We start from the raw sequence: 15973 nt of genomic DNA on the forward strand, positions 1-15973 counted from the left end.
AATATACTTCATTTGAATAAATACGGCAATACTTTATTGAAACAAAGAAATTTGCAATTTCTACCATCCTTTATTAAATGGCAAGAATTTTCCGTCCAAAGTGATTTTAACACGATCTCCTTTTGGATCCTCCACCTAAGTTTGAATTATTAACATATTTGCAGGTGCCATGTATTAATCGCTCGATTACCTTCTCAACATGTGCTTTGAAATCAATGGCTGACATAATACCATCGCCAAACTAGTGCATGTAATTTTAAATAGGCACATCTCTCTTCACTTGATAATACAGCCTCTTTCTCTTACCTTTTCATGAATAATAGCCTTCAATGGGTAACCGTACACCTTAATCATTTCAACAAATCTGTAAAGAGTTGGATCCTCTGGCGGCATTGACATTAATCTATGTTATCCATAAAACATGGAGTGTGAGAAGATAATGTTTGTTGTTCTCCATAATCCTGATAGCCATTTGTGTATCACACACACACACACACACACACACACACGCACACACGAATTCCTCGCACCTATCGTCTACTTACCCTCCTCTGGATGGAAAGTAGTGCTCTCCCATCTCTTCAACCAAATGTTGTGTGGGGATGTTCAATAAGGCTGTTAATTTCTTGATTTGGTCCTCAGTGGGCTTGGCCTTTTTCATTTGGAATCAATGAGCATCAGAATCCAATAATCTGTGTAAAAAGAGTCGTGTATACCTGTCCGTAGAATATAGCTGCTGCATACACTTCGTCCACTCCTAATTCTTGCCCAATTTTCTCAAAGCTATACGTCGCATGAGTACTGTCTCTGTTGATGGACATTTGCCAGCTGAAGTTTACCTTAGTTTTCTAGAGGCTTTTGCTTGGAACATACGAGATTGTACTGAAGAAACTTTGGGTTCCTACTTGAAGCTCTAAGTACAGGATCGTGTGCATATGCAACGCGTTTATGCTTACACTCATGTTGAGATCGATAAATATTAATATACGAAAGATGTGAGAAAAGAAATTAGGCTAATGGAAAAAAGCATGAGCTGCTTTAAATATGGACATGGCGATTCGAGAGCCGCAGGAAACCACAGCTCTCTTGCCACATGACGTTGGGGATACGCATAAATGATTAAACAGACACCTGCTATGTACAGTGCCAGCAAGCACATCATTGCAACGCACTTTTACATGTTTACAGGCGCAAGCTTAATATATTGTAAAAGCGAAGCTCATACACTCATGCATCGATAGACGTAAGGTTCTTGTCCACATCCACAGTCGTTGATTTGAGCCATATTCAAGTCTGAATGTTCAATGCGATTTTAATTGAAAGAGTCTCAATGCTCGACAAGATACCCATGAAGCACTCTGAAGATTGTTACCAAGCACTCAACACAGTCTACAAGACCGTTGAGCATAATCTGATTCAAAACCTCTCACTTGATATGACTTGAGGTAACGCCTTTCATCATGGTTTCATCATGATGAATTTGCAAATGTAGGCATCTATGTGAGCTTGTTTATTATACGTTTATAATTGTTTCATGCAACATAGCATCAAATCTCACATCTGGCCATGGATTTGATCACAGCAATGTGCGGTTTACATGATGGTAGGAAGAAAGAGCAAGAATAGATGCCGCATTATGTAATCAGATCTCTGGATGTGTTTGAAATTTTGATCTGATTACATAGACGACAAACAATAGCAGCGCATGGCACCATATGAGGGAGAATGCAGTACTATTCGGTAGTCTTAAATGTCCTTATGTTCGCACCATAACCTATTATGTCACTCAATGACAAATACTTTGAACACAAGCTTCTGTCTTGACATTTGCTTTCATATGACGTCAAATGATAATCAACCCCAGAGTGCAATTAAAGATGAATAAGGTTATTTGGAAGGTGGCCAAACTGATTAGATTACATCCGAAAAGAGAAACTTGTACCCCACAATCATCTGGCGAAAAAGAGATGTGCAAACATGATTGAAATGTAAAGATTTACAAATGGTTTATTTTAATACAAGGATGTCAAAATCAAATTTAATTTTTGGATTTTAGATATTATACGATCGAGTGTTTATGTGAAAGTGAGGGATGAGAAATAGAGAGGGATGAAGGTCATTTTTTTTATAGCATACTACTACGAAATAACTTATTGGACAAAGTTGTTACCCTTGACAATGTTCTTCTTCAATTCAGGGACAGCCTTGGCAATGAGTTCCTTTTCGTAATCAGAGATCTCACCGAGACCGTTGATCTTCTCAACACCTTCGGGACCGAGTTCAATGTTGGTAGAGAAGTACTCAACACCTTCCTTGGCAAAGACATCAGACTTGACGAAAGAGGGCTCAACAACACCCTTCTTACCACCAACGGTAGCTTCCAAGACAGAGTTGGCCATACGGGCACCAGCATAAGCCATGGAGAGAGTGGCAGAACCAGTACCGTTCTTGGCTTGAACAACTTCATCACCACCGAATTGGATACGGTGGGTCAAGGCATCGAGCTCTTCCTTGGTGAACTCAATACCAGTTTGAGAGAGGAGAGGGACAATAGTGACACCAGAGTGACCACCAACAACGGTGACCTTGACATCCTTGGGGTCGAGGTTCTTGACCTCAGCAACGAAGCGAGAAGCACGAACAACATCAAGGGTGGTGACACCATAGAGACGCTTGGGGTTGAAGACACCAGCCTTCTTCAAGGTCTCGGCAAAGATGGGGACAGTGGAGTTGACAGGGTTGGAGATGATGAGGAAGTGAGCGTTAGGGCAGTACCTAAAGAATGGATGATGGCGAGTTAATCATCTCTTCTCCTTCTTCTCCAATATATATATATATATATATATATATATATATATATGTATATGTATATATATATTCCACCCACTCATTTGAATATTATACTTACTTGGCAGCAGCAGAGGCGAGATCACGGACAATGGAAGCATTGGTGTTGAACAAATCATCACGGGTCATTCCAGGCTTACGGGGGACACCAGCAGGGATGACAACGACGTGAGCATCCTCAAGAGCAGCCTTCAAACCGTCGTTTTCAGGAGTGTGGCCAGTCACCTTGGAGTTGGTGTTGATGTGACCAATATCAGCAGCAACACCAGGAGTGTTGACGATATCGTAAAGGGAGAGGTGGGTAACATGAGGGTTTTCCTTCAACAACAAAGACAAGGGTTGACCAATACCACCAGCAGCACCGAGAACAGCAACCTTGGAGAGGTTAGCAGCAGAGGTAGAGAAAGCACGCTTAGCGGCAATGGAGGTGAAGACACGAGAGGTAGCAAACATGTTTGATATATATAAAAAAAAAAAGATAAACAAAGGAAACGCGGGGTTCTGCCACTGGACATTGGGCCTTTTATACAGAGTGAGGTTGAAGGCCAAGAACCCCCGGGGAAATGCGTTGATTTCAGTCACATCATTAATGTTTATCCGTGAAATCAATCAATGTTATACCATCGTTGTTTATTCAGTCTAAATGGAATCTTCATTTCAGGGGGGCGGGATAATATTTGTATGATGTTACAGCAACAAATCAGATGAAATTTCATCACTCACAGCTCTGTTGGATTTCAATGTTCTAATGGATGCCATTTGCGCATTGTGAATGATGGATCTCAGGACATTGGAGGACATGGTGGCGTTGGCATGTTTCTGTAGATTAGCTATTAAGGTACCGACAAAACTGTTGAAACTGGAGGTTAGTTGTTGCTGTACATACAAGAGCTCTCTTTACATCTGTGTTACCAGTCGCCAGCACCCGTTACATTCACAATCTCATTTGGCTGAATAGACTCTGGAGTAAAGTATTCGACGCCCGCATTCTTGCTGACATACAGGCAACCTTCCTCACCGAGTTTTGTAATCACATTTGGAATAAACTGAGATAAGAAGCATGCGTCTGGTAATGCAAGATGCGCTAGTTTGGGTGCGTCTACATGTTCGAGTAAGTTGTCATTTTCTCCAACACACCCATTGGCTTCTTTCAAACATCCTACTTTTCAATGTCAATGGCATTCTCGCTAAAATGTCGCTCTGCTGCTTCTTGGTCGCTTTCGATAAGATGGGATTAGATCGAATGGTATTACACATGGCTTCAAGCTCAAATTGATTCGGCGAAGCGTATTTGACAGCCTGTGCCATCGTTGTTTCTGCATGTTGGAATAGTTTCAAGGATTTTGAGACAGATGTTGGCTCGAATAATGCTATTGGGTCGCTTTCAGTCAGATGCTCCTAATGTAGGCACACCTACTTACCAGGAATCGACAATGCTTGACATGCCATGGCAATTGATTTCATCATTTGAGCTGTTATGTTGCCATCAAAGCATACAAAACTAGGTTTTTCATGCTGCAAAATCGAGATTACCTACCAGCGAGATCCAGATTAGTAGATAAATCCATCATACAAAGTAAGCTACTTGCTTTTATGGCATCCATAGCATCGAAAATGTTCATATCTGCGACTGCTGCTACCAATTGGCCATCCTCTGAATGCAATGCGTTGTAAACCTATTACGATGCATGAGTGATGGGCTCATATAAGCTGCTTGACTTACATACAGCTGTAGGTTGATTGGCAAGCGTCTGAATGTACTCTGTGTTCTAGGGTGTGAATTCGATTAAAATCATGCGTGCAACATTGAATCCTCGGCTGTACCATCGAAATGGATTTCAATCCTTGTTTGACTGATTCGCCTGCTAAATCGTCGCCTACAACAGACACTAGCTTGACATTGGCGCCTGTTCTCCATGCTGCTTCCGCTACATTACGGCCCACACCGCCTAGACTCTGCTTGACATGTCCTGGTGTAGATGTATGTAAAATGGATGCTCCAAATGACTTTCCAACGGTAGCTGTTATATCCAAGGCAATGCCTCCTATGACCAGTAGCTATTGCATCCCATTTTAGAGCGCAGTGTCTCTCTACAGCTCGGCTTATACACTTACAGGCTTTCCAGACATGATGCTTATCCAAGCGCGCGCAAACAAGAACAAGAAGAGATAGGACTTGAGCACCCGAGTACATCCAAATGGAAGACGCAAAAGGGCAAGCAGTCAATTTAAACTTTGTAGCTGTGATTGGATCAATTAAAATAGGCCAATAAACAAAAATGAGGTACAACATTTGTGCTCTCCCTGTTTTCTCCTTGTCGTTTTCTCTCTTTCTTTTTTCTTTTTTTAAAAAAAGCTAAACATTCATTTGATTTCATAGAGATCTGCCATTTTTTTGTGTATTTTTTGTGTGATTTATTCAAGATAATCAGCGAGACAGTAAACGACTCAAGTAAGTGTGATTTCCATTTTGATACTCCACAACACACACACACACACACACACACACACACACACACACACACACACACACACACAACGCGCGATCAAGACTGAAATTGACACCCATAAACATTGAAATATTCAAATCTCTGTCTATCTCTATAGCAACGAATAGACCATGATTAAGGGATGGAAAGAAGTTGTATCCTTTTTCTGCCAAATCATTTGCTATTTCTCATTTTTAACATGTTGATTGATATTCATCCTCTTAACTCTCTGTACCCCACATTTAGCTCACTAGAACTACTACAAAGACTGAAAAGACGATGCCTGCAGAGGCCACTGATACCGCTCCCCACAACCCACCCATTATACCGCCAGATTCGCCCAAGCCAAGCATCATTGTTGATTCCTCCAATTTGATAGATCCGGTAAGCTTGTTGACACTCATTTACGACGTTAAGGAGGTGAATCTCACATTGTTTAAAGTCACAACAACAACAACAACAACAGCAAAAGAATAGATTGAATAACAACGTTTCTTTCATGCATAACAATCCTCATGTCAAACCTGGAGATAGAGACGTGCCAAAGACAGGCCCTTTGCACCATCGTTTGAAGAATGCTCCCATAGATCAGATCCCCATCAGCAAAGCACCTCGTAGACAGAAATCATCTAGATTCTACGTTACTGAAAAAGTGCAATTGGAGCCAACACCCGCCTTTCATGAAGTACCTAGTCATATGCGCCCTGATTTATTCATCCAAAAGATCAAGCAATGTACTGTGGTGTTTGATTTTAGTGATGCGTCTGCTGAACTGCGAGAAAAGGAGATTAAACGTCAAACATTGCAAGAGATCTTGGATCACATTTCCATGAATAGAGGCGTTTTAACCGAGAATGTGTACCCAGAGATCATCAACATGGTATTGTATATTCTCACACATGGAAACTCGCAGTACTGACTTCTGCTCCCACCCCCAAGTTTGGTGTCAATCTCTTTCGTCCTATTCCCCCTCAAGTTAATCCTGTGGGTGACGCATTTGATCCCGAGGAAGATGAGCCTGTTTTGGAACTAGCCTGGCCTCATCTACAAACTGTGTACGAATTCTTCTTGCGATTTCTCGAGTCGCCTGAATTCAACATCAATTTTGCCAAAAAGTACATTGACCACAAGTTTATTCATCAGGTAAGCGTTACAAAGCATGGCAGACATGGTGATGTTGATACCTTGTTTTACTCAGTTGCTGGATCTCTTTGATTCCGAAGATCCCAGAGAACGTGATTATCTAAAGACAACGTTGCATCGAATATACGGCAAGTTTTTGAACCTGCGTGCCTTTATCCGTCGATCCATCAACAATATATTCTTTCAATTCATTTACGAGACCGAGAGACACAATGGTGTTGCTGAATTTCTGGAAATTTTGGGAAGCATCATTAATGGCTTTGCTCTGCCTTTGAAGGAAGAGCACAAACTATTCTTGTCAAGAGTGTTGGTGCCATTGCACAAGGCAAAATCATTGGCGCTCTATCATCCTCAATTGGCTTATTGCGTAGTGCAATTCTTGGAAAAGGACCGAACTCTGACTTATGAGGTAAGCTGTGAGATAGCATGCTATTAAAAGAGCGTGAATACTCAACGCTGCTCTCTCTCTGTAGGTGGTTACAGGTCTTTTGCGCTATTGGCCCAAAGTCAACAGCTCAAAAGAGGTCATGTTTCTGAATGAAATAGAAGAGATTCTTGATATTGTGGATGTACCTGAATTTCAGCAGATCATGTGTCCCTTATTCACCAAACTAAGTCAATGCGTTGCTAGTTCTCACTTTCAAGTATCCGAGAGAGCCTTGTACTATTGGAACAATGACTATGTAGTCAGTCTGATGGCTGAAAATATAAAGGTGATCATGCCCTTGATATTCCCCACATTGTACAAGACATCAAAAACGCACTGGAACAAGTAAGTTTCACCATTTTCTGCGCAAATGTGAATGAAATTGACACACTGGCATGAATCAGAACTATTCTCAGCTTGGTATACACTGCGCTGAAGCTATGCATTGACATTGATCCAGCTTTGTTTGACGAATGTGCCAATGAATACAAGAATCAGAGACAACTAGAGCGTAAACATCAAAAGGAACGAGAGGACAACTGGAGACATTTACAGCAAAAGGTAGAGAGAATGAGTAGTGCATCACAGCACAATACATCTGAGGTCCCATGTAGAATGGAAGCTGGGGAGGAGGAAAAGGAAGAGTACAACACAAATTCAGACTATCACAGAGCTGATAGTCCAAGTGGTATGTAAACCACAGATATGCACCTAAAGACTCTATACTGATTGTAGGTTTTCTAGATGATTGCTTTGCTGAACTAGAAGAACTAGACATCTCGGATGGCCTAGACGGAAGTGCGGCTGATTATCAGCAGACAGGAGAACACAAGGATGATATTCATCCAGACATGCAGCAATTTGACGTCCCACCTGCGCAATATCAATCTTTCAGACGCAAATCCATTATACCAGTAGATGAGACGGTAAGTGTGCTTCTCTTGAATATATGCAGAACACCAGGACTAATCAATTGCAAATTACATATAGGTCTTTAATGAGCTATCTCGTCATGTCAGTCTTGATGAAGTCCTCAATCAAGCACCTGGTGCAGCATCTCAAAGCATGTCATCTTGAATAAATTGCTGTCTTTAGCATGTCCTTTTTATTGTACAAAGTCATCCTTGTTGGTATTTTATATATTAAAGTTGTTGAGCACGCCAATCGTGATCATCTTGATCATCATCATCTGAATCCTCATCTTCCTCGTCATCAAACATGGATGCCACTTGCTTTGTGGGCTTGCTTTTAAGCACTTGTCTCACGCTGGTCTTTAGACCTGTCTTGATGCCACTGTCATTCTCGAATTCTTCTTCCACGTAATGCTCATCAATGACCATCCTGGTTTGGCCAGTCTGTCGTAATTCCTTTAATTTCTGTACTCTGGAGTCAAATTTGGCCTGCTCTCGAGTGATATCCAGATGTCGTTCCTCCCAAAACGTCTCGTCATCCTCCGCTTGCACTTGCTTGGACTTCTCAGTGACATCCATCATGGCTTCGTTGAACATCTCAACGTCTCTCTCCAAGTCTGCTTTTGCCTGGTCTTCAGGTGCAAGTGTGCCTTGAACGCGTGCTTCTTCGTCTGGGTCATCAAAGAACCCAGACGGTAGTGATTTGGAATTCTTTTTGTCACTGGCAGCTAGCGTTTCCTCCACCTCTTTGGGTATGTCTTCATCTTCGTCTTTGTCTTCTTCTTGCTTGTCAAAAAAATCAGCAGGGAGTCCCATCTCCTCATCCTCTTGTTCTTGATCAGACTCATCCTGGCTCAACTCGATGTCTTGTCGAGTCTGCTCTTCATCGAGTCGCATACGTTTGCTCTCAGATGGTTGCGTGGAAGACTTGGGCGGTGATGGGGATGTTGCACGACGCTTTAGTTGCTGCTGCTGTTGTTGCTTGAGTTCTTTGAGCTTGTGTATGTTATCACGGTGTAATTGCGACCCTAAATGCGCTTGCCAAACAGACTCTGATTTCACATGCGAGTTGCATACGACGCATACGAGACGGTTTGCCTGATCATATTTGGCAAACGGGTGTGTGATTTTCGCTACTTTGTTTCTTTCTTGCTGTTGCTTTTTCAGTAAGCGGCGTACATCAGCTTTAGGTGGCATAATAGAAGGAAAGAATGCAGTTCAAAGTGGCTTGATATAGACGCAGTGTGTAATACCCATTTCGCAATGCAATGTGACCATTTTGACTTGTTCATCAATGCCTTGAATTCAAATAAAAAGGAAAGCTGGGAAACACAAGGTCAAATTTTTTGTTTTACATTGCCTTTATATCAGTACTACAGCACATCACAATGGGATCCAAGACCAAGAAAGAGCAGGATGATACCTTCAATGTCCTCGAAGAAATCACTGAAATGCAAGTAGACGAAGAAGAGAAAGCCCGTCTTGCTGAAAAGGCCGAAAAGAAGAGACTCAAGAAGGAGATGACCAAAGAGGAGAGACAAGCTCAACGTGAGATCAACAGAAAAAACAGAGAAAAGAAAAAGTCCAAGAAGGATTTGAACAAGAAGAGAAAGGTGAGTGGCCGAAATGCAATGCTTTGATAACCAGATCCTAATGATGCTCATGTTGTAGAGAGGAGAATTGACAGACGATGAAGAAGAAAAGGACGATGAGGAGCCCAAAGAACCAGTGTTGGATGCAGATGGCAATGTCGTTGAGCCTGTCAAGAAGCCCAAAGCCGAAAAGAAAAAAAAGGAGATGGAGTACGGTATCTGGGTGGGTAATCTCTCTTATGGAACCACTTTGGCTACAATCAAGGAATTCTTCCAGGAGTGTGGCGAAATTACTCGTATCAAATGTCCCAAGGGAAATGGAGCCAAAAACTACAACAAGGGGTAAATTTGCATGTCCTATGATTCTACAGCACTCGAGCTAACAAAGCTTACAGTTTTGCATACATCTTCTTCTCCACACCTGAAGAAGCTGCCAAGGGTGTCGCCATGTCAGAAAAGAAATTGGAAGGTCGTTCACTCTTGATCAAGGATTCCGAGAATTTTGAGCGTGCTGATGGATCCAAAGCACCCACAGAAGCTGAAAAGAAAGAAATCAAAAAGCAAAAGAACCCACCTTGCCCTACCCTTTTCCTCGGTAACCTCAGTTTCGATACCACTGAAAAGTCGATCCGTGAAAATTTTGAATGGGCAGGCGAGATCCGTAAAGTGCGTGTGGCTACATTTGAAGATTCAGGCAAATGTAAAGGCTTTGGTTACGTCGATTATCATGAAGTGGAATCTGCTACAAAGGCCATTCGTGCTCCTGATAAGCACATGTTGGATGGGCGTAAAGTGCGTGTCGAATTTGGTAGTGCTGAAGCTCACATGAGATCAAAACCTTGGTTAATGCGTGAAAAGCAAAGGACAGAGCGCCCTCACAACACATCCACAAATGCAGCCGCCGATTCCACAACAGCACCAGCAACATCTGAAGAGACTCCTTACAAGAGACAAAGAAGAGAGTATAATGAAGGTGGTGAAAACGGTGAAGAAAAGAGAGAGTTCAGAGAGAGACGCCCCAAGAAGGCCGTCAGTCATGAAAAGGTGAAGCCAGGTCAAGCATTGTACGCTGCACAGAGACAAAAGCCCTCTGTGCAAGAATTTAAGGGCACCAAGGTTACATTTGACTAGCGAGCTGTCGTTTAATTGTAGTATATGAATAAATAGAAAAAAAAAAAATGTCAAATAACCATTTGCTTGTTTTTCTTTCATCTCGTGTTTATAATATGTCTGATAACAAGTCTGTCATTCTCGATACGTCCATGGGTTCAATTCACATTGAATTGTACTGGGACCATGCACCAAAGTAGGTGGAATTGAGTGTGTACAAATGTGATCAAACTGACTCCTTTTTCCTCGTTAGAACATGTAAAAACTTTTATGAGCTTGTAAGCATTTAGATTGTTCTTTTTAGAATGCACGGTTGACACATGTTTCTAGGCAAAGCGTGGATATTATGATGGTGTGAGCGTAAGTTGTGGTCTATTGAATCTCCAATTCTTTACTGATCGAGTCTTGTAGTTTCATCGCATCATTGCTGTAGGTTGACATTGGATTTTTTTTTTTTATCAGCATGGTGATTATTAACATGTTTTGCTTGAATCCTAGGATTTCATGATTCAAGGTAGAGTCTATACTGATGAACAGTGATGTTTACAAGTACTGATGCATAAGCATAGGTGGTGATCCCACGGGAACGGGTCGTGGTGGCGCATCGATCTATGGGTAACTAGAAGGGATCATTAAACCATTGACTTGGGATATTGATGCTGTGTATTAGCGAGAAGTTTGCAGACGAAATCAACCCTGAACTCAAGCATACGGGTGCTGGTATCCTCAGTATGGCCAACTCTGGTCCCAATACCAACGGATCTCAGGTAAAATAGATCAAGCCATCATGCATAGTCTATAGCTGTACCAACATTCGATTACACTGTGTAGTTCTTCATCACATTAGCCCCTACTCCTTGGTTAGATGGTACTGGATGTATATTACTACGCGAACAATTCACATGATCTAACACAGCATTCAACCGTTAGGCAAGCACACAATTTTTGGACGAGTGAGTGATGGAATGAACGTAGTCAAGAGAATGGGCTTGGTCAGAACAGATGGCAATGATCGGTATGATGTGTATTATACAGTCTTGCATGGAGATACTAACATGTTTACTGCTAGTCCCAAGGACACTGTGCGTATCGAACATTGCCGTTTCGAGTAGATTATTACAAGTTTTTTATTTGAATAAAACGATATTAGGGATGATGATTAGGAATATTTAGTAAATGTTTCGACTAGACAATCGCCTCGTATCGTGCGTTATGTTCACTACGACCACTCAACAAGCTACAAAGTGCACGCATGTTAATACCCTTCCCATTTTTAACGAAAAACAACACTATCAACTTACAAGTAAAGAATCAAACCAACAACAGGGAAGAAAAAGACCAAAAGAGACCAACCAAGTTTACCAGTGATGGTACGATTAGAGTTCATGACCTCAAAGATGACGATCAAATCGAGAATTAAGATGATGAGGCCAATGAGACCACCACTGTATTGGAGCATATTATCAACCATTTTGTATTGTTTGTGTATCAAGAAAAAAAAAAGAACAAGGTGTGCGAGATATGTGCGTATAGATTGTTATTTATACTCAACAAAAAATGTTTCATCATGATGTAATACGACAGCTTTCTCTCTCTCTCTCTCTCCCCGTGTGCGTGTGCGTATCATGGCATTCACATTTGGAATATTCTTCCGGAACAAGCTAAAATCATGGTGATGCCATCGGATGGACAGTGATTGGATAGAACAAGGCGTTGATCAGCGTAGATTTTTCATGTCAGTATAAACTTACTCTGTGTATGTTGTTGCAACAAAATGCCTCGACATGTGTACTCATTGAGTATTATGCGATACTCAAATGACTAAAGCGTTTCTTTGAGCTGGATTTCTTGCTTTCATGTAAACCTGATTTGGTCAAGAATGTCTTGAACTTCCTGATCGACGAGTTGCGGCATGACATGATTGTGCCTTGCATTAAAGATGGAGCGTAGTAAACAGGTTATCAATGCATTGGATACGATCATTGTTCACTTCTACTGCATTGATCTATGGATTTGACTCTTTCAGGAAGATACAACTTGGTATTAACGATTACTAGTCATATACGAGCAAACAGCATGCCAGCGTTGCCTCTTATCACTCAAAAATAGGCAAATCAACGTACACCTCGGCCGTGTTTTTTTTCGTGTTAGAGGCCGACTTAGACCTCCAAAATAGCACCAAACAGTTGCTCTCATCTAGCAGTTACTTACTGAGGCCTTTGCTCAACTTTTTGAGGACCTAAAAAACATGGCCAAAAATCGACCAAAAAGCATGAGGGGTACCTCATGGTTTTCATTGAAAAGCAAACGATCGCTTTTTTGACCTCAAAAATGAAGACTTTTGCTATGGTATATATCGAATCAAAATGTTTCTCTCGATCCAAGGCAATTCCTGAAACCCCTTTTATGAGACTTTCATATGCAAAATATGGCTATTTTCGCTAAAAACCTCATTTCATATTTTTAAAAATTGCTCAGTAAGCTTATTCAAAACACCAATTAAAATCAACACCATTGTATGCGCCTTGGAAAGTACTTTATAAAAGCTTAAGGGAACACGAGGTGATCATCATAGTTTTTATAATCAAATGTGTCAAAATAGTTTAATCAAGTCGATAAACTACAATATTTGGCCAATCTTAAACAGCGTATTTTTTTCTGAGTTTAAATTAGTTTTAGCAGGCAAACGTAATACCATGCAAATTGTGATGACAATGGAAACTGTTGAAAACTAATCAGCAGATGATTGTCAATTGAAAAGTAATATTGTATTACATGGCTACCTTTTTTGCTTTTTTTTTTTGCTTATTTTATATTGGATAGCTTCAATGATCGGGAACTGCCCGTTTAACTGCAGATATAATGCAACAAAATGCTATTCTCGAGATTACATTGAATACTTCAACTGCGAATCCTACTGTTAAAACCCAAATCTGGCCAACGCTTATTGCATCTCATTCGTTGGACATGTAAAAACAACTTCGCCATGGTATATATAAACAATTCGAAAAAAAAAACTGCTCAGCCGCACATTAAGCAATTGTAATCTCTTACTGTGTATTAGAGGCAACTTGTGGTAAAGATTTAGGATGGAATGCTAGGCATTATGCGCATTTGCTGATAATACAAAGCAAGTGTTCATGGAAGATGAACTGGCATAGCACATGAAGAAATCTTTATTGTAAAGAAATTGTATTTACAGACACGTATATATAAAGAAAATTGGCAAGTTAAGATAGGCAGCTGAATATTAGCAACGGATGCCTAAAGCAGTGCCGGCCAACATTATACAGTATTCTCAACTACAGAGACAGATCTATGCTCTGTGGATCCATAAGAACTGGCACTGTTTACAGGAGATATCTTTACATCACTACTGATATTATGACAGGAGGTACCTGGCTTTGTCAATGTACGAGATGCTCGAGATCCCCAGAGATAAAATGGAATAGTGCATCCATGAACAACGACAGAAGCCAAAATCATGAAATAAATGATAGGCTCTATAACTTGTCTAGCGTAATCGGTTGCGCCATCGGAAGGAAAAGATTCGATGGCAATGGTATAATAAAACAATGCACCGACGCCGATTGGGCCAAACCAACCAGCAAACATGGCTTGTTTCCAGTCTCTTATCGCTGGGATGTATCTATATAATGCCACGATACTGGGCAGTCGTCTAAAGAGAAGAACGCATGTAGCTAGGCCCACCAATGTCCATATGGTCAGTTGTGTATCTGGATTATTGAAGGAGGACCATGGCTATAATAAGCATGGCAGAATGTAAGAACAGAAATTCATCTGCAGGCTAGAGACATACCATTGTGATCCCAATATATACAAACATGCTAAGATTGAGTAGCATGTCAATGACTTCAGATAGATGTGAATCTTCAGTTTCTTCTCTAAACCAGTCATCCCATGTAAATGAGTTTCCAGCAATGAAGCAAGCCAAAAGATCGTCGCTACCCATGAGCCCCACAGAGCCCATCAAGAAAAGCTTTGAATGGAAGCAACTGGTCAGTGCACATACCAATCAAAGCAGCGAAAACTTACGGCGAGAGCAATAGCAAACACCAGAAAAGACTCTTTATCAATCCAATCCCTGGGGAGAGAAAAAAAACTGAGCATAATGGTTCAAATTTATGCGCTGCATCATGTATACCTTTTCTCGGCAAATTTAAGAGTTTTTCTGGCTACATATCCCACAAAGAACCCTACAAGAATAGAGAAACCAATTTCATACCCCATGATATACCAGGACCATTTGAATACGGCTTCCGTAGCAGATGACATTTGAATTAAATAGATGGCCAAAAATAAAAAGGGGTATCCTAAACCATCGTTGGCAGCACTGCATACACATAGTCTTCATTAGTTGTTTCTCTCATTGCGCTTTTACCAAGAACCCTACCTTTCTGCTATAATGATGTTTCGAATATTGGCAGGTACGTATTTCTCAGCAAAATGGCCCTGTACAATGGAATTGGCCAATACCTGCCACATGTCAAATGGATGATCTATTATACTAATGTCGTGTATACGCAAATCAACTTACTGGATCTGTGGGTGTAAAGCAAGCTGCAATCATCAAGGCTTCAAGCTATAAAATAAGATACAAGCAGCCATTAATCACATTGTCCATGCTCTATTAGCAAATATATGATTACAAAAGACAAGTTGGGTATGAAATACCACACGCATAGACCTGTGGTCATCCACATAAACATCATAACAGGGCCCAGCAATACCAGCAGTGACCGAAATTCCGTTTTAAGATATGCCTTTGGTAACGATACACCGGCGGCCATCACCTTGAACGAGCACAGAGGTTAAATAGTGCATTACCAAATCAAGGGACATATACATATATACTGTATACCTGAATTGCTATGACGATGCGAGAAAACTGCCTTGTAATATCTTCCTTGTAGATCCAACCATCCATGTTGATCAGATTGAAACCGACAGGCCCACATAAAACCCCACAAAAAATGGCAATGGCTATTGTATTGCATGCGTTAGTTTACAATGTAGCACAAATGAGCTATTTTCTTGTCACTTGCCAGCAACACTTACAGGCTTCCGAAATGTACAATTTTTGTTTAATAATTAGCGAGCAAACACCATAAATCAAGATGAATGCACCAAATACAGCGGCTACGATAGAAGTTGTGGTCTCAATGTCCATGTATCAATATTTAAGCGGCAGAAAAAAAAAGTGTAATAAAATAACTTAGTGATGAAGGTAATGATGGAACAAAAAAAAAAAAAAAAAAAAAAAAAAGAGGGATTTATCAATGAGAGATCACAAATAAAGCTTATTTATATATGAATGGATAATCAATCAAATGACTACAACATCTCCCCTTAATCATTATTGCAATTTTCTTTATCTTTTTGTGTCCGAGGCTCATAGTTGTACTAAGAAGCATTTTTTTTGCCCTCATGGAA

General features: G+C 40.8%; 9 protein-coding genes across 9 annotated transcripts; 3 read left to right on the plus strand and 6 right to left on the minus strand.

Moving 5' to 3' along the window:
* Window positions 1-60: 60 nt before the first annotated feature.
* Window positions 61-962, minus strand: ATC70_008154 (uncharacterized protein; the record flags this gene model as incomplete). The annotated part of the gene is made up of 7 exons (XM_064827408.1): window positions 61-135; window positions 191-241; window positions 307-403; window positions 546-652; window positions 717-783; window positions 840-901; window positions 957-962. The coding sequence occupies 7 exons, from the start codon at window positions 960-962 to the stop codon at window positions 61-63; spliced, it is 465 nt and encodes a 154-aa protein (XP_064686692.1).
* Window positions 963-2150: 1188 nt separating this feature from the next.
* On the minus strand, window positions 2151-3300 carry ATC70_008155 (uncharacterized protein; the record flags this gene model as incomplete). The annotated part of the gene is made up of 2 exons (XM_064827409.1): window positions 2151-2775; window positions 2909-3300. The coding sequence occupies 2 exons, from the start codon at window positions 3298-3300 to the stop codon at window positions 2151-2153; spliced, it is 1017 nt and encodes a 338-aa protein (XP_064686693.1).
* Window positions 3301-3534: 234 nt separating this feature from the next.
* On the minus strand, window positions 3535-4977 carry ATC70_008156 (uncharacterized protein; the record flags this gene model as incomplete). Its single annotated transcript, XM_064827410.1, has 8 exons — window positions 3535-3697; window positions 3760-3946; window positions 4011-4217; window positions 4269-4319; window positions 4385-4523; window positions 4575-4616; window positions 4672-4905; window positions 4963-4977. The coding sequence occupies 8 exons, from the start codon at window positions 4975-4977 to the stop codon at window positions 3535-3537; spliced, it is 1038 nt and encodes a 345-aa protein (XP_064686694.1).
* A 638-nt stretch (window positions 4978-5615) lies between these two features.
* ATC70_008157 (uncharacterized protein) lies at window positions 5616-7983 on the plus strand (the record flags this gene model as incomplete). The annotated part of the gene is made up of 8 exons (XM_064827411.1): window positions 5616-5720; window positions 5779-6216; window positions 6276-6479; window positions 6535-6888; window positions 6953-7251; window positions 7311-7594; window positions 7651-7832; window positions 7897-7983. 8 exons carry the CDS (start codon window positions 5616-5618, stop codon window positions 7981-7983), a joined length of 1953 nt encoding a protein of 650 aa, XP_064686695.1.
* A 65-nt stretch (window positions 7984-8048) lies between these two features.
* Window positions 8049-9014, minus strand: ATC70_008158 (uncharacterized protein; the record flags this gene model as incomplete). The annotated part of the gene is made up of 1 exon (XM_064827412.1): window positions 8049-9014. The coding sequence occupies one exon, from the start codon at window positions 9012-9014 to the stop codon at window positions 8049-8051; it is 966 nt and encodes a 321-aa protein (XP_064686696.1).
* Window positions 9015-9205: 191 nt separating this feature from the next.
* On the plus strand, window positions 9206-10540 carry ATC70_008159 (uncharacterized protein; the record flags this gene model as incomplete). The annotated part of the gene is made up of 3 exons (XM_064827413.1): window positions 9206-9430; window positions 9489-9751; window positions 9805-10540. 3 exons carry the CDS (start codon window positions 9206-9208, stop codon window positions 10538-10540), a joined length of 1224 nt encoding a protein of 407 aa, XP_064686697.1.
* Window positions 10541-10635: 95 nt separating this feature from the next.
* Window positions 10636-11631, plus strand: ATC70_008160 (uncharacterized protein; the record flags this gene model as incomplete). Its single annotated transcript, XM_064827414.1, has 10 exons — window positions 10636-10715; window positions 10773-10797; window positions 10850-10879; window positions 10931-10948; window positions 11018-11033; window positions 11089-11134; window positions 11190-11286; window positions 11351-11387; window positions 11450-11534; window positions 11589-11631. 10 exons carry the CDS (start codon window positions 10636-10638, stop codon window positions 11629-11631), a joined length of 477 nt encoding a protein of 158 aa, XP_064686698.1.
* A 73-nt stretch (window positions 11632-11704) lies between these two features.
* Window positions 11705-11990, minus strand: HOF1_2 (formin-binding protein; the record flags this gene model as incomplete). The annotated part of the gene is made up of 2 exons (XM_064827415.1): window positions 11705-11756; window positions 11821-11990. 2 exons carry the CDS (start codon window positions 11988-11990, stop codon window positions 11705-11707), a joined length of 222 nt encoding a protein of 73 aa, XP_064686699.1.
* A 1814-nt stretch (window positions 11991-13804) lies between these two features.
* Window positions 13805-15710, minus strand: ATC70_008162 (uncharacterized protein; the record flags this gene model as incomplete). The annotated part of the gene is made up of 9 exons (XM_064827416.1): window positions 13805-14281; window positions 14340-14519; window positions 14576-14624; window positions 14685-14873; window positions 14934-15016; window positions 15078-15122; window positions 15190-15333; window positions 15402-15523; window positions 15599-15710. The coding sequence occupies 9 exons, from the start codon at window positions 15708-15710 to the stop codon at window positions 13805-13807; spliced, it is 1401 nt and encodes a 466-aa protein (XP_064686700.1).
* Between the last annotated feature and the right edge of the window lie 263 nt (window positions 15711-15973).

This window comes from Mucor velutinosus, assembly GCF_035048745.1.
Source record: "Mucor velutinosus strain NIH1002 chromosome Unknown tig00001561, whole genome shotgun sequence".
NCBI lineage: Eukaryota > Fungi > Mucoromycota > Mucoromycetes > Mucorales > Mucoraceae > Mucor > Mucor velutinosus.